The 24,367-nt window shown below is 40.5% G+C and overlaps 1 protein-coding gene across 1 annotated transcript; it reads right to left on the bottom strand.

Moving 5' to 3' along the window:
- On the bottom strand, window positions 6-1,480 carry LOC109227361 (photosystem I reaction center subunit VI-1, chloroplastic-like). Its single transcript, XM_019392497.1, has 3 exons — window positions 1,279-1,480; window positions 686-812; window positions 6-399 (listed from the first exon to the last, which is right to left on the bottom strand). Exons 1-3 carry the CDS (start codon window positions 1,407-1,409, stop codon window positions 220-222), a joined length of 438 nt encoding a protein of 145 aa, XP_019248042.1. The 5' UTR covers window positions 1,410-1,480; the 3' UTR covers window positions 6-219.

Below are 24,367 nucleotides of genomic sequence, written 5' to 3'. Positions count from 1 at the left end.
GAGTCCATATAATTTACAGTATCATTTCCTTTATCGGTTCACCACTGAGCAAAGATGAATAAAATATCATACAAAGTCAGAAAACAATGCATCAAATTTGCTAGAAGGAATTACTTGTTGAAAAGAGGTCTGAGGAAGGCTTCAATTTATACTTACAAGCTGTGATAGATAGTACATCAATCACAAAATGAAGGTCAAGAAATTTGGATTAAAAAGCAATTAGATCTTGCCACGTGGCCCGAGCTTTGGTGGAAGTTGAGGCCCTTTCTTGATTGGTAGGATATCCCCTGATGCAGTTGAACTGAAGTAAGCGAGAGTTGAGCCACCTCCCAATATCAAGAACTTGAGCAACAGACCTCTCTTTGTGAAAGGAGCAGCAAATGTCTCAAAGAACTTGCTCTACAAAATACAAAGGCAATAGGAGGAACAGTTATAACTCAGTATGTGAGTTCACTTACATTACACAAGTACTATCCACAGGCATGGCAAGTAAATTAATATGGAGCATTTAATAGAGAATGTGGGATGTTTATTCGGAAACAACCTCTCTACTCCTCCGGATAGGGGTAAGGTCTGCCGTCTGCGTACACACTTCTCCCCAGGCCCAACTTGTGGAATTTCACTGCGTTATTGTTATTGTAATGTGGGATGTTTATAAGGGGAGAAAGGCAAATATATATAATACCTGAAGGGGGTTGTAGGGTGAAGGTGCATCTGATCCATACAAGTCCCACTGACCAGTGGTGTTGCCCAAATCCTCCAAGTCAAAATATACACTCTTGTCACCATATTTTGCTACCACAGCACCAGCCCTACACAAACTTCTAATCAGTCAAAAAAGAAACACACAAGAACATGCTAGTCCATCACTTCAATCTTTAATATATGTCTTTGATGCCTCAGATAAATAGAATAACATTTCCTAAGACCCTTAGCTGAACTGATTCAATCTTTAAACTTTGCCACTAACCAAATTAAGTCCGGGTTGACATACCAAATTAACAGAGGCGACTCCATGATTCAAAATCAATAGTTCAGAATGATTGTGATCTAATTATTATTATACAAATACATTTCAAAATTTTTTCTTCCCTTTTTTCATATGTACATATAGTTTGAGCTGACAGCAATGAATTCCATTGAACTCATAGAACTCGCCTTAAATCTGCCCCAAATTACAGGTGCAAAATGTGCAGGTCTTGAAAATGTTTTGGAGATGTGACACTTAAAAATCCGAGGTCCTCATTTGGAGGTCATTAATACTAGCTAGTACCTTACCTGGATTTAGAGGGCTTCAAATAGAGGCGAGATGATTTAACATTGAGTTTTGTCCCGGAAATAGAGCTTCCAGCTAGTCCCTTGATTGTGGTGGTTGGCTGCACTGCAGTAAGAGTTGCCAAAGACGCCATAGTTTTCTGTCCAAACTAGGAAAGCTGCAGTACCTTTTGTGGTTTGGCAAATGATCTGACTATGAATACGTTTGCTTTTGTTTAAATCTTTTTGCATGGATTTGAACATGACACGTTGGCAGCTGGACATATTTCTAGAGATATGGAGTGCCATTTGAATGGCGCCACGTCTACCGAGAATGGATAATTCGTAACCCTATCCCTTTAATTTAGGCTGTAAAATTTGTTAATAAGTACTACCTCTGTTCCAGTTTACGTGAACCTATTTTCTTTTTGGTCCGTTTCAAAAAAAATGAACCCTTTCTAAATTTGGTAACAATTTAGGTTAAACTTACAACTCTACCCTTAATGAGAAGCTTTTATAACCACACAAATACTCTGGGCCCCATTTAAACTTGTTTAGGACCACAAATTCCAAAAGTCTTCATTTTTTTCTTAAACTCTGTGCCCAGTCAAACAGGTTCACGTAAATTGGAACGGAGGGAGTAATTTTTTGGCCTTTTTTTTGTGGTCCAAAATAAGTGATTTTTTCAGATTTCAAGAATGAATTAATTATTTTTTTCTACATTGCCCTTAGAGTAAGTAGTGTTGGAGTATGTGTTAGAAGTATTTATGTGAAGAGATAGTAAAGGTTAATATGGTCAATTTGCTAATTAATGTTAAAAGGTGAATTTCTTAATCTGTATGAAAACAACTAAAAAATCACTTATTTTGGACCGGAAGGAGTACTATAAGTTTTCTTTGCAAGTCAACAACTCCATTTTAACATGTGCGTGAAATTTTCTGCAAGGTCAATATCCTCCTTGCTTTAAAAGGCGGGTTTAGAATTTTAATTTTATAAGCTCATGGTATTACAGTTCAGTCCATTGCACCTTTTAAAATTATTGGGTTCAAAACATACTTTATCTGTTTTAATTTATGTGAATCTATTTTCTTTTTTGTCCGTACTAAAAAGAATGATCCCTTCTCATTTTTTGAAACAATTTATCTTTATGCAATAATTTATAGTCACACAAAATATGTGCTTACACCACAAGTTCAAAAGTTTTCTCTTTTTTCTTAAATTTCGTATCCAATCAAATGAGTTCACATGAATTAAAACGGAGGGAGTAGCATTCATTTATGTTTTTTGTGATTTTTTTACATGTGAAGTTTTGTATTAAAATAAAGCTCTGTCATATACAATTCAACATTCTATTAAGTTTCTTTGGTGGTTGTTATCCTCATAGCATCACATCAATCCAGATATGTTAGACTGACAAGTTCTTATCTGAATGAGTGAAAAATTACTATAACCGGAGCTGGAATTACCAACCTATGAAATCCTTTTTTATCATCTATTAAGATGAAAAGGATTGAGGAGGAAATTAAACTATATTATCTGTATAATGAAATTAGCATTTCTGTGCCCACAAGAACAAACTACCCATATTCACATTGCAAACTTGTCTTGATCCTGCGCAATGTACATGATATGAGATTGTTAACTGATTCAACAGACTCTGTACAAAGTTTCGCAGCTGGAGATTTGCTAGTAAGAATTTGATATAGAACTGTTAGCAGGGATCCTCCTTCTGTACATTTTTCCTCTGGTCTAGAAGTGATAACTAAAGACCTTGACTCAAGACCATCAGGAAGAATAGAGAAACCTGAAGGTAACACTGCAACATTGTTAGAGTCGCAGCCTGTCATGACAGATTTCATGCGTGCAATGTCGATGGGGGCATAGACGACTGTGGATTCATAAGAATTCGTGCAGGTATCCTGGAGGATCCACATGTCTTCTTTCAATTTCATTGCCTGAGTACAATATGCAGTCTCAATCAGGAAAAGTGGTAGTAAGTTTTCTTCCTTCTTGTGGACATGAGAAAGGAAAGTGGAGAAGTGTAAACCAAATGTAGTTCTTCCCAGAGAGGAGACTCACTTGGATAGTAACTGCATTTCCTCTGTCCTGACTCGTTGCTAAATTTGCTATGGACTTCACTGGGCCTCCATTTGACATGATATTCCACTTTGGTAAAGACATTTGAAACCAAAATGTCAAAGTACTCCAGCAGAAGCTTCATTTCATGTACATACACGTAGATCTAATGAAATTAACTAACCTCATGTTGGCGGGTTTCATCTCTTAAGAAATCAAATAGTACATTGCGAGAAACAGGCAGCCAAACAGATGAAGTTGCACAGAGGATCAGACCAAGTGGTTCCAGAGGATCTGTTAAGTTCTTCCTAGACGCCACCTAATGTCATCTCCGGTTTTGCTATGAATCTTGTCCCATTTGTTATAGCTAGATACCAAATAGCACGGCAGAAACTCCAGGCCATTCTTTGAGCTAATTTGAGTATGCTTTTTCGCCCAGCAACTGTAGCAACACCTGGTCAATTTACAGAATGAAAGCGGATTGCTTTTTAGTTTCGTAGTTTTTGTTTATGATAGATGATATAATTATTTGGAGGGCTAGCCTCTCTACTCCCTCAGGTCTCAGGGTAGGGGTTGTTCGGAAAAATAATTTGATAACTCAAAAAAAAATATTCAAATTGATGTATATGTTCGTTCTTTTGATATTATGTTAATGAGCCTTTATTATAATAATTATATTAAATATATTTGCAACTGAAAATTAGTTTAATTTTGCATATAATAATTTTACTAACCTTAAATGGCTATCAAAAATACTTTGACTTTTGAGGATAAGAAATTTGCTGTTTGATAATGTTTTTAGCTTAATGCATTTAAAGTTATGTAACGTCTGTTTCTTTAACTTTGATAACGTTTTTGGCATTAACTTTAATATGCAATTTTATTCTTGAAAATCAGATATCCATATTAGTTTTGAACTATGTTTTATTCTTGAAAATCATATGTCCATATTAGTTTTGGACTATACATAAATATTCCTTTTTGATCATTTTGATGGGTGGAAAAAAGGGTGACAAAAAGTAAAAGCTTTCCTCGTTCTTTCTTTTGTGCTGAGTTTTCTTTTATTCAATCTTTGTTGTTTCTGCTCCTAGTTTATATTAGAAGAGCTTGTTGAATCCTGGGGGATACGCCTAATTTTATTCATTACGGTGTAGGCGAAATATCCTTAAGGACAGTGTCCTTGACACGCCTCAAGCTAATTCTTTTATTCTCCATAATCATCAAAATTTTCCAACAGGGGAAGGTTTGCATACACGCTACCTTCCCCAAACTCAACTAGTGAGTTTTACTGGGTCGTCGTTGTCGTTATTGTACTGTTTGGAGGGCAAATAATAAGGTTAGAAGCCGCTCACCAACTGGACGGCACCAACCCACTTATCGCCTTCACCATTGCGGATCACATCTAACATAGATGCCTTTGTGATCATGGTAGGGAACATTTCTTTCCACTGATTCTGTTGGGGAAAGTAGAATTAATAGAAAGAGTTTAATTTCTATATGCTGCCAAAAAACAAATAAGTTTTCCAATATTATTAGATCATTTCAAGGATAACCACAAGTGACTATTCGAAACATATACAATACTGACTATAATAAGTCACCCAGTACTGAGGAAAGGCCATTCCGGCCCCATGGAGAAGATCCATCTCCAGGTATATATAAATGCTCAACCACTCGGTACTGTATATGGCTCATACGGCCCACGGAAGATCCATCCCGGAATATATACATCTCTGACCATCAGTCTCCAGTACCGAGGAAACAGGCCAACCCAGCCTCATGGAGAAGATCCATCTCCATACCAAGGGAAGATCCATCTCTGAATATATAATCAACCGCGCCCACTGTGGGTGTGCAAAATCCGGAGGACTCCTACGGCCCAAGCGCTATAACAAGCCAATCACGGCATAAATCAATCAGGCCCTCGGCCTTACTCAATAATCAATAACACATGCTGCGGCGTGCAGCGCGATCCCATAACTGTCACTCATAATCAGGCTCTCGGCCTCACTCAGTCATCAATCTCTCCGGTCTCACCCACGAGCTCACAATGTCATGAAACTGACCCGAAATCATGATATGATGTATCAATAAGTAATAACTGAGACTGAGATATGATATGAATGCATGGATGTGACTGAGTACGAAATATCAATGAATTCAATGAGATGACAGCAAGAAACGATCACTATGGGTCCCAACAATAGCAGCATAAGGCCTAAACATGATATCTAGCATGATGTGCAACTCATTTATTTTATCACATGGTGAAAACACAGATGTCAATAAAATAGGGCCATTATTCAGTGCCGTGGAAACAACAGAGTCACAATTCACAGGGTACACGCCCACACGCCCGTCACCTAGCATGTGCATCACCTCAACATCAATTACATAGCACGTAATTCGGGGATTTTATACCCTCAACACTAAGTTTAGAAGAGTTACTTATCTTAAGAAAGCCAAGCGATGCTCCAAGAATGCCATCACGCGCGTAGCGACCTCCGAACGGCTCAAAACTAGCCAAAAGCAACTCAAATAGATCGGATAAAGCCCAAGGAAGAAATTACAAATGATAAAGATCGAATCCTAAGTCAAATCTCAAATTTGGCCAAAAGTCACACCCGGGCCCACACCTCAAAACTCGACAAAACTCACAAAATTCGACAACCCATCCAATTACGAGTCCACCCATACTAGTTTCATTCAAATCCGACTCCAAATCGGTGTTCGAAACTCAAAAATTCATATTATGAAACTTTAGGTCAAAATCCCCAATTTCCTCTTTCAATTCACAACCAATTGCTAAAAATGAAGATATATTCATGAAATATAATCAAAATTGAGTGTAGAACACTTAACCCAATCCCTGTGATGAAAATTGATCCAAAAGTTGCCTTAATCTGAGTCACACTTCTCAAAATATGAAGAAATAACCAAGACCTCAATTTTTATAGCTTCTGCCCAGAAATTCCGCATTTGCGATCAAAATGTCGCATTTGCGACCACCGCATCTGCGGTCACCACTTCGCTTCTGCGACCTCAACTCACCAGGCGACCCCTCGCACCTGCGAAACCATTTTCGCTCCTGCGCACACGCAGGTGCGAAGCCCAAACACGCATCTGCGCTAATCTCGCTTCTGCGATCAATTGTCCGCATCTGCGGACTCGCATCTGCACCCATACTTCCACAGATGCGGAACACCAGAACCAGCAATGATACACCTTAGCCAAAATTTCCAAAATGCTCCGGAATCAATCCGAAACTCAACCGAGCCCCTCGGGACCACATCCAAAGATACCAACAAGTCTGATAACATCACACAGACCCACTCGAGGCCTCAAAACACATATAACAACAACGAAACAACGAATCACACCTCAATTTGAAATCATTGAACTTTGAAACATCAAACTTCCACAACCGATGCCGAAACTTATCAAATCACGACTGATTGACCTCAAATTTTGCATACAAGTCACATTTGACATTACGGACCTGCTCCAACTTCTGGAATCGGAATCCGACCCTGATATCAAAAAGTCCACTCCCGGTCAAACTTTCCAAAATTCCAACTTCGCCATTTTAAGCCAAATTCCACTACGGACCTCCAAATCATGATCCGGACGCGCTCCTAAGTCCAAAATCACCAAACGGAGCTAACGGAACCATCACAAATCCAATCCGAGGTCAAATTCTAAAAAGTCAAACTTGGTCAAACTTTTCAAATATAAAGCTTCAAGTTGAGAATCATTCTTCCAAATCAATTCCGAATAACCTGAAAACCAAAACCGACGATTCACATAAGTCATAATACATCATATGGAGCTACTCATGCCTCAAACAACCGAGCAAAGTGCAATTGCTCAAAACGACCGATCGGGTCGTTACATCCTCCCCCACTTAAACTTATGTTCATCCTTGAACGTGCCAAGAGTTGTTCCAAAAGCCATCGAATCGCCGTGTAACCTCACTATGCACATACCCGGGGGTGATCCCACGTCACCCTATCCCATATAGGTCTGATAACACAACAGATTTTTTATAAAATATAGATTTATCTGAACCAATACATGATTTTCTTTTAGTCTTTCTAGGATCGGGTCTTATATTAAGGGGTCTAGGAGTGGTATTACTTCCCAATCCACGACTGAAATTTCTTAATCTAACCTAGCCCATAAGTCTTAGAATCCAATTTCCACATCCGGAATTTTTTATAAGATCATAATCTCGCATCTACACAATGTATAAGTCTGAACAAGTTGTATCAAGCCATAGTCATAACCCAAGATGAAATCACATGATATACCACATAACTCAAACACTCATAGCGATAATTTCTAATCACAGTAGCTGCTTAAAATAACTCAATGCCGGTACTAAACCTCTTATCAAATAAAGCCTCGATCTAACACCTTCATATACTGCCAATGATGAAAGAAACACACAGAAACTCATAACCATTCATCAAATCAACAAGTTTTGAAACTCTCTCTCATTCGATAGGAACTATAGCAAATTTCTAAGACGATCAACATCAATATCCTTCCAAATATACCACATTTAGATCCTATAGCACCTATTCTAGGCCCAATGACCTCATCTCATCCAACATGGCCACTCTAGTGACATGGTACATCAATGCCATCTGAAGCCTCAACCTGTGCAATCCGTGCACTAATAAGCAACATTCCAAATGTACTCAAACATAGAAAAATGACATCAAATGAGAGAACCGTCCCGCAAGATTAATAATTACCACCACAATGCTGAGAACCCATCACACACCGCAGAACCAAAACAGACGAATATAACACAAAGGATCATACCTCTACATAACTCCGCTAGAATGTGTGGCCCCATCAAAATGCTGGTCCATATTATATACCTCGAGCCACCCGGTTCAAAATCCATAACCACTCGAAATTCGACATCAAGTACCCAAAGTGCATTACAACAACCACGGAGAGCAAATAACACAATGCCACCATCCGAAAAGAAGATAACCAACGCGCAATCAATCACGCAATACTCGAATACTCATCTTGCTCAAATTCCCGCTATAAGCCCAAATAGAACCACACCATGTGTGCATATAACCAATGATTCACAACTCCTCGCAATATAGAAGGGTAACTCACAGATCATTTCAGAACACGGATAAGCTCAACAACAATTGGATGGCACCTCCTTCAACGATAGCAGTTCGGAGTCAACAATTCCGACTCGATGTCGAACACCCATCCATATTGGGCCTACCAATGAACCCCAAATCGACTCTGGTCACCCACAATAGATAAATAACCCCCAAAAGTACACAATGACACAACACATACTAACCTCTGACTAACCTTGGCTACATTTTCACAGTCCACAACCACGAAATAATCTATTCACGAGAATTCCCAATCTCCAAATCCATAGAGCATACGAATCACCATCTCTGATCTCAACCCCACCGCCTGAATGTCCACACTTCTCCAATTATACGGTCATCCCACGAGGAATACTTCTATAATTCTTCTGTGCCACAAAGCAAAATCGAACTCCAGCAGCCGATTAAACAAGAGAGTGCCACAATACCAATGAAGTACCCATAAATCAAAACACATCGCCCTTTCTGAAATGTATACTCTCATCAAGCCACACCAATTAATAATATCATTTACCTAATCATCTGAAACTGTCCATGCTGCCTACGAATACACTGCGATCTTGCTCATGCAAATCTCAATCCTACACAACACACCGCATATACCATGCCATCGTATGAAAAGTATGAAAATCTCATAATCCACTCTGAGTCACAGTAAACTACATACTCACCCAGTTAGAAACCTTCCATTTGATCTCATCCAGGAGAAAATCCCTATTCGCAACATGTTCCACACACTGGTAGGAAATATACACCTCGAACCATGGTAGAAACCATTGAGAACTCTCTGAATCGCATTTGCAGAAAACCCAACCGTCAGGACCGAATCCTTCTAACTCAACCAAAGCTACGCAGGTCACCAAAACCCAAAAGCGTTGCCAAGATACACCTGTAGAAACTCATTACCTCATAAGCACCCAAAGAACTAATCATACCCATTACCATGCCGATCCAACCTTCTACCAAGCTGTTCTATGTATCCGAGTTCATTCTGAATTACCTTCAAATTGATACTTCTCCTTGCCATAATACCACAATCCTCAACCCAGACTCACCACACGAGACCCTAACATAAAACCACACCGCCCTAAGGCTCATAAGCCGCTGAATACTCTCTTAAGCACCCCAAAAGTACCACAGCCGAGATACTCACTCTGAAGAGACCTTATGTGAATTTCAAGTTGTTCATCTTAGCCTACTGATACTAAAATGTAGAATCCACAACGATGTAGAAATACTACGAGCCTCGACACTATCCAATGTAACTCTCAGCTTCTAGCCACATACAAATCCGCAAAAATTCTCAATTGCCACATATAAATCTTGAATTCATTAGAACCATTCTCGAGAGTCATCCACTGATAGAATATAAGGGTCCACCAAACTCTATAGAGAACCAGGTTCTCTATCAGATCTAACAGTACACACACACACACAGCAGTAATTAAATGGCAAGAGGAATTTTACGTGGAAAATTCCCAGCTCAACGGGATTAAAAACCACGACCTACCCTTATAGGATTTTAACATCACTACTGAGCAACTTTTAGATTACAACCTATGCAACCTAGGAATTAACCTCTTAATACTTTACTAACTTGTAATACTCTATTACAAGCCACTTTGTAATAACTCTATTATAAAGATTTTACAACATGACTAACTTTAGCCAAGACTCAAACACTCTGGTTTAAGGTTTACAAATGGGTTCCTATAGAATGCTTCTAAACAACCTAGATAGGAACTGCAATTAAAGAACTATTTTAAAGTTACAGCTCAACTAAGGACATATAATAACTCTATATGGGAACTGGTCCGTAGTTGTTTTGTTCTTTGTTCTTGAAGCACTTGAAACTTGCTTGCTGGATGATCACGTTGATGAGCTTGTCAAGTGTTCAAATCTTTTGTTTTACCTCTCTTGAATGCATATATACATATGTGACATCACATGTAATGATGCAAGCAAGATAGGTAAAAAGTCTTCCCTAAAAAGTTGACTGCAGCATTGTTCCTGCACTGTAGCGTGTGCAAGCAACCACTTTCCAGCTGCAGAGTTGACTTCGTACAGTCTCCTCAGGAACTAGTAGAGACCTGGTCCCTCAGCGGTTCCTTCCGCTCTGAGGAGTTGAATCATATTCCACGCTGGTTCTGGATGGTAACTTTGTTAGTTCATCGAAACATAAAGTAAAGTACTTATAACCAAAGTACTTGTTGCTTATCAATTTCCCCCTTTTTTATGATGACAAATCCTAGAATGAGACATAAAGAACCAAATTGTGAACCATGAAAGACCTTAAGTTCCCTCTGAAGCTTCGCTGCATTCCCCTTAGTCGGTGCAATTATTTTCCCCCCTTTTGGCATCATAAAAAGAGCAAAAATAGTGAAGCAAGAAGGAAATCTAGTTTTAAGTTAACTCATGCCACATATGTGCACACAGTCATGATTATGAACAGAGCATAAAAGCACAGTACAAACAGCAACAAGGGAAAAGCTTGCATTAATAAAGTTTTGGATTTTACAGCAGGAGCAGAATCAATGTTACTAACACATCCACACAGTAGAACAAACAACAAAACTACCACAAGTTATCATCATAGGAACTGACACGGAAAGACTGGACATTGAAGGGGCATAATCTAAGAAGCAATGGGAGGAGAAGGTTTGGAAGTAGAGGAAATTGTTTGGAGGACTAGATCCATACGAGCATTCGCTGATAGTTGCTCATTGAGCAGTCTTTCTTTCAGGTCCTCCGCTGATAGGCTAGAAACCTCTTCGTTTTGAGAATGACTGGAACCATGTGCCTCTTGCAGCTGACTTATCCGAGTCTCAAGGATAGCATTTCTTGCTTTCAATTGCCTTATCTCAGTAGTAGCACTGTTTTGAGCATTGATTAATTGAGAAATAGTTGAAGTGCTTGCAACCCCTCCAAATTTTTCAATACACTCACATTCTTCAAGAGTGCATTTTGAAAAAGTTTGCTTCTTGGCACCCAGTTTAACTATTCTAAGAGGAACCGTGAAGTGCTCGAAGACCTTGGTAAGAAGGAACCCATATGGCAGCCCATGATTACCATCTTTATAATCAGCCACTTGTTCATGTGCTCTATCATGATCCCAGGCAGATTGATGGTAGTAAAGTCACCCAGTGCTTCCATGAGGAACAGGTCTGCACGAGTGGTGATGGATCGTCGCTCAGCGCGAGGCAGCAACACTTTGTTTAACATTTCAAATAGCAATTGGTAAACAGGAAGGAGGGCCTTCTTCTGAACCCGTTCCCCCTGCTGAACCACTTTGTCCTTCAAGATTGCATTTCTGAAGTTCTGAGTACAAACTCCTTGAACACTAGATATCCCTTCAGTGGGCACACCAAGAATAGATCCCAGCAAATCAGCGTCTAATTCCATATTAACTTTATTTACCAAGGCACAAATGTAACCATCCTCAACCTTGTACAAGTCGGCATAAAAGCTTCGAACTTCCTCCTCATATACCCTAGCAGCATCACTTGTGAACAAGTGTGTCCATTGTTGGAAATCAGAGATCTCAACCAACTGTCTCATACCAGCCTCTTCCAAGACATTAGAGGCGAATGTACGCCCCCATAGTACCTTTTGACTTCTCAATCTTTCTTTCCAAGCACTCCCCGGATCATCAGCCTTGGCCTTTTTTGAGGAACCAAGTTCATCAGCAGTATCAACCTTTCTCTTAGAAGTCTTGCGGACACCTTTCTTCTTTTTATCAGACTTTATAGATTTTTTACCTGAGTCTTTCTCCATATTCTCAGTAGCAAGAGCATCACCAAGCTTAGTCCGACGGTTTCGAAGACACAGAAGATCCCCCTTTTGGTTTGAGAAGACCATGTTTTTGTGACAACTTCCTAGTCAACGTACTAGGTTCCTCCGCTTCCTCTTCATCCACACTCACAACCGCAACTAACTTCTCATTTATAACTTTGCCATCTTTCACTAATTGTCTCCTCCTTAATTTAGTCTGACTGTTCTTAAGAGTAGACTCAAGAGCCTCCTTCTTTTGTAACCTTATTGTGGGTCGCTTAGGAGTGGGCTCTTCACCAATAGCTGCTCTTCGCCTAGGCAGACTTGCGATTGGTAAGTCATCAGAAGCTTCTTCAATCCTCCTTTTGATTTTCATACGCAGGACCTGTCTCAGGCATGATTACACTTAGAGGCTCAATGACTAAATGAGGAGAGGGAGCAGGGTCAGTAGTGACCTGGGGTTCCTGAGTAGGACCCGGAGTTGGATCCTTCGAAGGCGGATCAGGTCCTCCAACAGGTTCCCCAGTAGTACCTTCCTGTGCTGAAGGAGCAACGGGCATACGCTCACAATCCTCATCAACAGGCTCAGATGCTTCCCCCTTGAGTCTTAAGGCCATCCTCACTTCCTCCGACAAAAACCCCTTTATTTGCGATGGACAACATATTTTCGATTGCTTCCTTTTCTTGCAGATTTATGAGAAGTTCAGAAGAAATACGAGAGGCACCCGTGGACTGAGGTTCGGGAGCAGCCTCTGTTGAGTCTATGACTTTAATTCCCTCAACATGGTCTGCTTTTGCCTTTTCTTCTATAGGAGAACTTGAGATTTTTTTATTTTCTTCATTCTCAGCAATATTCGTGACATCCCTCTTTTTTGGCGAGGTAAGAGATGATCTCTGGGCAATACCTCCTGCGAGAGTTGATGCTTGGAGACTCTTGGGAGAGCAGGAACTTGAGTGGGTAGGAGAGGAGATGGAGTGTGGGGGTGAATTTGTTCTAGGGTTTTGGTTATCAATAGTGTGATGAGGAGAGATGGGTGCTGGTGTTTCGACTGGTGAGGACTCAATAGTACTAGAGATTGTTTGATATTCAGCCATGGTGAGAAGAGGAGAAGATTTGGTGACCTGAAGAGAGAGTGAATAGGGAACAGGTTTGGAAGTGTTTATGTGTGAAGTATGGTGATAGAGATAGATGTATTTATGATGACAGAGGGATTGGTTATACAAAAGGCGGTAGGTTTTAGGGAGATGGGCCGATCTATAACTGGTGAGGCGTTTGGGTTTAAAGGATGCAAAACTAAAAGCTGACATGTAGATGATGTGGCACCTGTTTTGATTGTTCAAAATTGTGCATGAGAGAACATAGAAACTACTAACCAGTTTCAGGAGAACCAGGTTCCCTGACTGATCTCTTGTCTGTAAGCCTTGCCCTTTTTACCAGTGTGTACAACTTCAAATGCTTATTTTCCATGTAATCATCAAGCGTTTCTACCTGTAACGGTATAGAGATGACTTAGACTTTGCCAGGAAACACCTTTTAGCTAAGTTTACCTGAACCTTTCTTTCATAGCCAATCATTGAGGAATCGAGTTCTCAATTTGGTTTTATCAACCCGAATGCCAGACAGTTTTTCTCGAAGTGTTCTCTGCTTAGGGCCTTGGTAAATATATCTGCAATTTGGCCTTCAGTGCTGCAGAATTTCATGCATATAAGCCCTTTCTCAACATTGTCTCTGAGGAAATGGTGACGTATATTAATGTGCTTTGTCCTCTTATGTTAAACTGGATTTTTTGGCATGTTGAGTGCACTAGTATTATCACATAGAAGAGGCACACAGTTTGAGAATACTCCAAAATCTTCCAATTTTTGCTTGATCCACAAAAGCTGAGCACAACAAGAGGCAGCTGTTACATATTCAGCTTCTGCAGTTGACAGTGCCACAGAATTCTGTTTCCTTGTACCCCATGAGATTAAGCAGTAACCCAGGAAGTGTGCCCTCCTAGAAGTGTTTTTCCTGTCCACCAGATATCCAGCATAATCAACATCAGCATACCTAATAAGATCAAAACTGTCTCCTGAAGGATAATAGAGGACCAGGTCCTGTGTTCCTTTTAGATATCTCAGTATTCTCTTGGCAGCCTTTAGATGAGATTCCTTTGGATTGGACTGGAACCTTGAGAGACCCACGCTAAAAACAATGTCTGGTCTGCTTGCAGTGAGATACAATAGTGATCCTATGATCCCTCTATACATGGTCTGGTTTACAGGGGAACCAAGTTTATCCATGTCTAGACGAGTAGCTGTTACAATGGGCGGAATCGATAACTTTTGAAGCTTCCATATCAAACCTTTTAAGCAGCTCCTTGATGTACTTTTGCTGACTTATCAATGTTCCCTTCTTAGATTGCTTCACTTGAAGTCCTAGGAAGAAATTCAGTTCTCCCATCATACTCATCTCAAATTCACTCCCATGAGTTTAGCAAATTCTTCGCAAAGAGAGTCAGTTGTGGCTCTAAAGATGATATCATCAACATACACCTGAACAATGAGAAGGTTCCTCCCTCGTTTCTTTAGGAAAAGAGTGTTGTCAATCTTCCCTCTTGCAAAGCCATTTTCCAGAAGGAATTTTGACAACCTTTCATACCAAGCCCTGGGAGCCTGTTTTAACCCATACAATGTCTTATCTAGTTTAAACACATGATCAGGGTGTTCGTGACACTCAAAACTAGGAGGCTGCTTGACATAGACTTATTCTTTTAGATAGCCATTTAGAAATGCACGTTTGACATCCATGTGGAACAGAGTGAACTTCATATGAGATGCAAAAGCAATCAGAATTCTAATGGCTTCCATTCGAGCTACAAGGGTGAATGTTTCATCATAATCAATCCCTTCTTCCTGATTGTAGCCATGAACCACAAGCCTTGCCTTGTTTCTTGTTGTATTTCCAAACTCATCAAGTTTGATTCTTAATACCCACCTGGTTCCTATAATGGTTCATCAGCAGGTCGAGGAACCGGGTGCCATACCTTGTTCCTTTCAAATTGATGTAGCTCTCTTGCATAGCTGTGATCCAGTCTGCATCTTTTAGCACTTCTTTTATATTTTTGGGCTCTATTTGAGAAAGAAAAGCTGACAAGGTAAGTGAGTTTCTTGATTTTGATCTGGTTTGAACTCTTGAGTCAAGAGGAGTGATTATGTTGTCAAAAGGATGTGAACTTTTGAACCTCCAATTTGGTGCCTACGTCTCATTAGTAGAGGAACCAGGCACATCTAATTGGGATTCTTGAGCGCTTCTTACTTCACAGAGTGGGGTTCCTTGGACTGCATCAACAACTCTGTGTTCAGCTTCAGTTGTTGTAATGGGGGGACCAGGTTCCTCTCCAATTGATGGAGATGTATTTGCATTTTCTTCACTGGATTCCTTAACATGGCTCATCATGTCTGCCTTTCCATTTGCCATGTCAATTGCTTCACCTGGCACAGATAAGGGCTCTCCATCTGGATCAACATGTCTGTCCTTTTCACAGGAGAGATGAGCTTCATCAAAGATCACATGAATTCTTTCTTTTACACATTGAGTCCTTTTGTTGTAAACCTTGTAAGCTTTTCTTTGAGATGAGTATCCCAGGAAGATTCCTTCATCACTTTTGGCATCGAACTTCCCAAGAGCTTCCTTTCCATTGTTATGAACAAAGCATTTACACCCAAAAGTTCTTTGATGTGTGAGCTTGGGCTTCCTTCCATTCAGCAGTTCATATGGAGTTTTGTTCAGAAGGGATCGGATTATGCACCTGTTTACCAAGTAGCATGCAGTATTGACAGCTTCTGCCCAGAAATATTTTGCGATCCCATTATCAATTAGCATTGTTCTTTCCATGTCTTCAAGAGTTCTATTCTTCCTCTCCACAACACCATTTTGTTGAGGTGTCCTTGGAGCAGAAAAATTGTGAGTGATGCCATTTTCAGTGCATAACTCATCGAACTTGACATTGTCAAACTCCGTCCCATGATCAGACCTGATGCAGGCTACTTTATTACCATCTTCTCTTGGATCTTTTTGACAAAGTCAACAAACACTTCAAAGGTTTCATCCTTGGTTCTGAGGAACAAGGTCCAGGTGAATCTGGAATAGTCATCAACTATTACAAAGATGTACTTCTTTGCTCCTCTGCTTGGCACCCTCATAGGTCCACATAGATCCATGTGAAGGAGATTGAGTGGCATTGCGGTGCTGACTTCCTTTTTGGGCTTGAACGAAGATCCGACTTGCTTCCCTTTTACACATGCATCACACACTTTGTGATCCTTGAAGCTTGATTTGGGCAGACCACGAACCAGGTCCTTCCTTACTAGTTTGTTTAACAACATGAAGATTGCGTGACCTAGCCTCATGTTCCATAGCTCAGCATCATCATCAACAGCGCTTAGGCAGCTTAAATCTCCGTTCTTCAGCGACTCAAAATCAGCTACATAGATATTCTTGTATCTTTTTGCCACTAGCACCACCCCACCCGTAACCAGGTTTGTCACTGTACAGATTTTTGACATAAATTCGACCTTATTTCCCTTGTCACAGATTTGGGAAACGCTTAGTAAGTTGTACTTCAATCCGTTCACATAGTACACATTTTCGATTGAGTGAGAGAGAGACTTCCCAATCCTTCCAACTCCTAGAATGTTTCCCTTCTTGCCATTCCCAAAGGATACACTCCCTCCTTGCAGGGCCTTTAGTAAAAGGAAATCATTCGTACTTCCAGCCATATGCTTTGAGCAGCCACTATCCATGTACCATTGTAGGCTACTTCCTTTCACTGTTCCTTGCACAAGAAGATTAGGAGTTAGCTTTAGGAACCCAAGCCAATTAGGTCCCTTGTAATGAGGAAAGTGATGAATAAGGGATCTTTTGGTCCATGCAGGCATTATGCATTTTTTAAATGAGGAACCAGGTTCTCTACTAGTAGTTACCTTTTCAGTAAAGGCTTTGTTTTTCTGCTGCGACTGACATCTGGCCTTACAGTTTTCTTTAAGGTGCCCATTGTTACCGTAGTGGGTGCAAAGCTAATTGTCACGTACAGTAACGTACTTGCTATGAGGGTTGTACGTGATCTTTTCCCTTTGAAACCCAATCCCCTGCCTGTTTCCCTCATTGTTGGAGTACATGGCAGTGATAGCATCAGAGGACCAGGTCCACTTGAGTGATTTTACAAGATCACTCTTCACTCTACCTAGTTCTGCCTGAAGTAGTTTGTTTTTCTCAAGCTCAGCACACAGACTAAACTGCACTGACTTTAGTTCATTTTCAAGCTTAATGTGTGCCTCGCTTGCAACTTCCTTTCCTTTTTGATAATTTTCAGCCCTACTTTCCATTGTAGGTTTCCCAATGGTTTCTTTCACGTACATTACTACCACTTGAAGGTCATCTCTTTCTTGTTCTACATTTTCAATCCTTTTCTTTAAGATATTTCTTTCTTTCTTCAGGTTCTCGATTGACTCTCTTAGATCAACTGCAACTATTACTAGGTCATCTCTATACTGTTCTACTTCTCCTAGTTCAACTGTTAAGACATCTCTGTCATTTATAAGACTATGATAAGCGTCGATTAGCAAATTTGCCAAAGACATGAGTTTCTTAGGAGAATAAGATTTCAGATTTCTCTGAACATCCTTAAATTTACCTCATCATCATCGTCATCTTCATCATCACACTAGGCCATCAAAGCAAAAATTGAATCATACTCGGTTGATTCACTTTCTACTGCCATCATAGAGCCATTACCTAGTTCATCATCTTCTCCAAATTCGCTTGATGAATCTCCCCATGCAGCAAGAGCTTGTCTCACGGCATTGTCAGCGGTATTTTTTCTATTGAAGCGTCTGTCAGGAGCCAGGTTCCTTTTGGCTGCTTTATCTGAGTTATTCTTGTACTGATCCTGCTTTAGGAGAGGGTAATCCTTGATGAAATATCCCGGCTTGCCACATTTATGACAGAGATCATAACTCTTTGGCTTGCTAGAACTTCCCCTTTTTGGAATGCCTACATTCATGCGAACCATCTTTTAGAATCTTTTTGTTAGGTATGCCATATCACCATCTTCACCACTTGACTCGTTGTTTTCTGTTTGAGAACCAGATTCTTCTCCTTCTTGGGCTCTCTTATTTCACTGTCTTTCTTCTTCTTCATTTCATATGTTTTTAGATTGCCAACAAGCTCATCAATAGTTAGCTCCTGCAAGTCTTTTGCCTCTGTAATGGCGTTCACTTTGCTTTCCCAAGAATTGGGTAGCACGCTTAGGATCTTTCTAACCAGCTTGTTTTTTGGAATAGTTTCAACAAGGGAGTGAAGCTCATTAATGATGGAGGTGAATCGGGTATGCATTTCTTGGACAGATTCATTGTCTTGCATCCTGAAGAGCTCGTATTCTGCTGTGAGCATGTCGATTTTGGATTGCTTGACCTGTTTTGTTCCTTCATGAGCTGTCTGTAGGGTTTCCCAGATTTCTTTGGCTGACTGACATGTTGATATCCCGTTGTATTCATCCGGTCCAATACCACACACCAGAATTTTCTTAGCACGAAAGTTCTTCTCTATGGCCTTTCTATTTACATCGTTGAATTCTTTCCTTGTCTTGGGAATGGCTACTGGTGGGTCGCCAAGGTTTTTGGTAGGAATAAATGGTCCATCACATATGACATCCCATAGCTCAGAATCTTCAGCCATCATGAAGTCATGCATTCTAGTTTTCCACTATCCATAATACTGTCCATTGAACCTAGGTGGTCCGTAAGTAGACTGGCCTTCTTCGAAGTTTGGAGGAGCAGCTATGAGGATCCTTTCTAGGTGTTAACCTGATAGAAAGAACCCGCTCTAATACCAATGGATAGAATATAAGGGTCCACCAAACTCTGTAGAGAACCAGGTTCTCTATCAGGTCCAGCAGTACACACACACACACAGCGGTAATTAAATGGCAGGAGGAATTTTACGTGGAAAATTCCCGGCTCAACGGGATTAAAAACCACGACCTAACCTTGTAGGATTTCAACTACACTACTGAGCAACTTTTAGATTGCAACCTAGGAATTAACCTCTTAATCCCTCACTAACTTGTAATACTCTATTACAAGCCACTTTGTAATAACTCTATTACGAAGACTTTACAACATGACTAACTCTAGCCAAGACTCAAACACTCTGGTTTAAGGTTTACAAATGGGTTCCTATAGAATGCTTCTAAACAACCTAGATAGGAATTGCAATTAAAGAACTATTTCAAAGTTACAACTCAACTTAGGACAAACAATAACTCTATGTGGGAACTGGTCCGTAGTTGTTTTGTTCTTTGTTCTTGAAGCACTTGAAACTTGTTTGCTGGATGGTCACGTTGATGAGCTTGTCAAGTGTTCAAATCTTTTGTTTTACCTCCCTTGATGCATATATACATGTGTGACATCACATGTAATGATTGAAAGCAAGGTAGGTAAAAAGTCTTCCCTAAAAAGTTGACTGCAGCATTGTTCCTGCACTGTAGCGTGTGCAGGCAGCAACTTTCCAGCTGCAGGGTTGACTTTGTACAGTCTCCTCGGGAACTAGTAGGGACCTAGTCCCTCAGCTGTTCCTTCCACTCTGAGGAGTTGAATCATATTCCACACTGAATCCCAACCCGGAACCTTGTGATCTTGAGGTCTTATAAATGTGTAACAGGTTCCTTATCTGGTTCTGGGTGGTAACTTTGTTAGATCATCAAAATATAAAGTAAAGTACTTATATCCAAAGTACTTGTAGCCTATCATCCACTCTGCTCAAATCTCAATTAGACTGATCAAACGGGTCGAACGACCTGTGCCCCATTAGCACTCTAACACCCAAGGAAGTAACCCACACTCCTAAGCAAACGAGCAAATTCCTACTCCATGCACATTATACCCTTCACGAATAACCACTCAATTATTTCATGATTCTCATATACTCATAGAGTGTAATACAACCTGTATCCGAAAATTCCTTTACTCGAGTCATCCTCGATATCCACCTCTGCAGAACGTAACTTATTCACAAGTATACCTCAAACCGAGACCAATACAACACAGTCATACAATAAACTTAGCAATAGCAGACTCCCCCACTTGGCTCAAATCCATAGATCAAAACACACAATAACTTATGATGTCCATACTCTATTACTACTAGAATACCGCAGTGAGATCCCATAAATCCTCCATAAGCTTGTGAAACTCAAACCATCTATCACCTCAAATCATCTGCAAATCTCGCCCTTGTAACTGTCAAGCCATCTGTCATAAGCGATCGGAACTCAAATTGCAACTCATATAATTCAATGGTAAAAGAGAACTCGCCACAACAACATAGGGATCATACAAACCTTAAGACACCCTCAGGAGATAACCCACCTGCTTTGCCTCAAGCTGACATCTCTCTATTCCCTTTACAGTCATAAACATTACGCAATCACTTAATCTTCCTAAGTCTGAACTAATATCACGACATGAAATCTACTTCAATCCTCAACTAAGCAACATGAAAAGATCCTTCAACACACCCGTAACTCGGGGCTATACATCAAATCAAGATGGAAATCAAGCACCAAATAGTTCTTTCTACACCTCAAGCAGACCCTTCTAATCACATTCAAATCATATGAACACATCTCGCAATCACATCATGCTCATCACGTAGCCATCCAGCCACAAATTCCACTAATAGGGACACTACCGGACATATAAATCTAAAAGTACGTGCTCACACAATCAATACCTCAGTGCCCAAGCTACAGTCAGAACCCAGCCTCATGTCCTCCAGACTGGCCCATCATCAACATACTGAAATCACATCTCACACCTCTTCCGTGGAATCACAAGTCATCGATGCACAGCTGATACTGAGCGCTCATGTGGGCATACGAATGCATGGAATGAATTCAAAGGATTACGCTTCAAGATGAATCAATGTCGCACGATAAGGAAAGAAAGATGGGAAGTATATCCTAAATGTCATGTAGCCTCTAAAAGATAGGTATGGACGTCATCATACCGATCTGCAAGACTCTACTAGACACTTGCTCATGACTTGTAGAACCTATGAACCTAGAGCTCTGATACCAATCTGTCACGACCCAAAATCCACTAGTCGTGATGGCACCTAACCCAACCCGATAGGTAATCCAACTAATAACTATCCAATTCCATTAATATTAATAACATAATTAAACAAAAGGAATTATCTAAATCTTATACATTCCCCAATGACTGGTAGTACAAATCATGAGCTTCTAAGAATATAGTTTACAAAACTGACATGAAAAGAATACATCTTCTATTTGAAAAGTACATAAACAGAGTTTCATAATCTAAGGCTACCGTGAACAAGAGGCAGCTACAGCAGGAACGCAGGTACGCCTTCAAATCCAGCAACCATCGAATGCAGCAACATCAGCATCCGGGATCTGCACGCAATGTGCAGGAAGTGCAGTATGAGTACAACCGACCCCATGTACTCAAAAGTAACAAACCTAACCTCAGGTTGAAAGCAGTGACGAGCTGGAACATAAGTCGGGTCCAACATAAATACCCAACAACAGTTCATACAACGTAGAGCATATAAACAAGGAAATAATCTCCGAGATAAAAATGTTCAGCTTTAGCACAATTTTCCGAAAATAGTTCCGCTTCTCAAAAATATCAGTGAAAACCCAAATCCTTTATCGAAATCATCGAATTTTTTTGAGATAGTTTGAAAACTGTAGTTTTTCCTGAAAACCCTTTCCGAAATAATTAAAAATGTTTTATTTCCCTTCCAAGTAACAAGTGTGAAATACCACTCTATGCCCACATATCAATGTGTGAGAAAAAGTCATGAATGATGTGATACCGTACAATATAGGGAAATGCGTCTCTATGCATGTATGTCATATATGCATGCCAATGCCATGTATCCCAGATATGAATCATGTACTCACACTCTCAGAGTACTCAAACTCACTGTATCACACTTTCCACTCATCATACTCAACCACTCGGTACTGTATATGGCCCATATGGCCCAGGGAAATCCATCGGAACATATACAACACTGACTATAAGTCACCCAGTACCGAGGAAAGGCCATTCCGGCTCTATGGAGAAGATCCATCTCCAGGTATATATATAAATATTCAACCACTCTGTACTGTATATGGCTCATACGGCCCAGGGAAGATTTATCCCGGAATATATACATCACTGACCATCAGTCTCCAGTACCGAGGAAATAGGCCAATCCAGCCTCATGGAAAAGATCCATCTCCATACCAAGGGAAGATCCATCCCTGAATATATAATCAACCGCGCCCACTGTGGGTGTGCAGACTCCGGAGGGGCTCCTACAGCCTAAGTGCTATAACAAGCCAATCATGGCATAAATCAATCAGGCCCTCGGCCTTACTCAATAATCAATAACACATGTTGCGGCGTGTAGCGCGATCCTGTAACTGTCACTCATAATCAGGCTTTCGGCCTCACTCAATCATCAATCTCTCTGGTCTCACCCACGGGCTCACAATATCATGAAAACTGACCCGGAATAATGATATGATGTATCAATAAGTAACAACTGAGACTGAGATATGATATGAATGCATGGATGTGACTGAGTACGAAATATCAATGAATTCAATGAGATGATAGTAAGAAACGACCACTATGGGTCCTAAGTCCTAAAAATAGCACCATAAGGCCTAAACATGATATCTAGCATGATGTACATCTCATTATTTTATAACATGGTGAAAACACAAATATCAATAAAATAGGGCCACTATTCAGTGCCCTAGAAACAACAGAGTCACAATTCACAGGGTGCACGCCCACACGCCCGTCACCTACCATGTGCGTCACCTCAACTTCAATCACATAGCACGTAATTCGAGGTTTTTATACCGTCAGCACTAAGTTTAGAAGAGTTAATTATCTTAAGCAAGCCAATCTGATACCGGGCAAGCCAAGCGATGCTCTAAGAATGCCATTACGCGTGTAGCGACCTCCGAACAGCTCAACAATAGCCAAAAGCAACTCAAATACATCAGATAAAGCCCAGGGAAGCAATTACAAATGATAAAGATCGAATCCTAAGTTAAATCCCAAATTCAGCCAAAAATCAAACCTGAGCCCACGCCTCGAAACTCGACAAAACTCACAAAATCCAACAACCCATCCAATTATGAGTCCACCCATACTATTTTCATTCAAATCCGACTCCAAATCGGTGTTCAAAACTCAAAAATTCATATTATGAAACTTTAGGCCAAAACACACAATTTCCTCTTTTAATTCATCAACCAATTGCTAAAAATAAAGATAGATTCATGAAATATAATCAAAACTGAGTGTAGAACACTTACCCCAATCCTTGTGATGAATTTCTCCAAAAATTGCCTTAATCTGAGTCCCACTTCTCAAAATATGAAGAAATAACCAAGACCTTGATTTTTTTTAGCTTCTGCCCAGAAATTTCGCATTTGCGGTCAAAATGTCACATTTGCGACCACCGCATCTGCGTTCACCACTTCGCTTCTGCGACCTCAACTCACCAGGCGAACCCTCACATCTGCAGAACCATTTCCGCTCCTGCGCACACGCAGGTGCGAAGCCCAAACACGCATCTGCGCTAGTCTCGCTTCTGCAATCAACTCTCCGCATCTGCGGACTCGCATCTGCGCCCATACTTCCGCAGATGCGGAAACACCAAACCAGCAATGATACACCTTAGCCAAAATTTCCAAAATTCTCCGGAATCAATCCAACACTCACCCGAGCCCTCGGGACCACATCCAAAGATACCAACAAGTCTGATAACATCACACAGACCCACTCGAGGCCTCAAAACACACATAACAACATCGAAACGACGAATCACACCTCAATTCGGAATCATTGAACTTTGAAACTTCAAACTTCCACAACCGATGCCGAAACCTATCAAATCACGACCGATTGACCACAAATTTTGCACACAAGTCACATTTGACATTATGAACCTGCTCCAACTCCGGAATCGGAATCCGACCCCGATATCAATAAGTGCACTACTGGTAAAACTTTCCAAAATTTCAACTTCT

The sequence above is a fragment of the Nicotiana attenuata genome, chromosome 6 (genome assembly GCF_001879085.1).
Source record: "Nicotiana attenuata strain UT chromosome 6, NIATTr2, whole genome shotgun sequence".
Taxonomy (NCBI): domain Eukaryota; kingdom Viridiplantae; phylum Streptophyta; class Magnoliopsida; order Solanales; family Solanaceae; genus Nicotiana; species Nicotiana attenuata.
This window is presented reverse-complemented; position numbering and strand designations above follow the sequence as displayed.

Bases quoted from the DNA above. Each gene is read 5' to 3' on its own strand.
- LOC109227361 (XM_019392497.1), bottom strand. From the start codon at position 1,409: ATGGCGTCTTTGGCAACTCTTACTGCAGTGCAGCCAACCACCACAATC. The intron at 813-1,278 runs GTAAGGTACTAG...AAGTTTGTGTAG, and splicing joins TTGAAGCCCTCTAAATCCAG to GGCTGGTGCTGTGGTAGCAA. The intron at 400-685 runs GTATTATATATA...TGTATTTTGTAG, and splicing joins CACCCTACAACCCCCTTCAG to AGCAAGTTCTTTGAGACATT.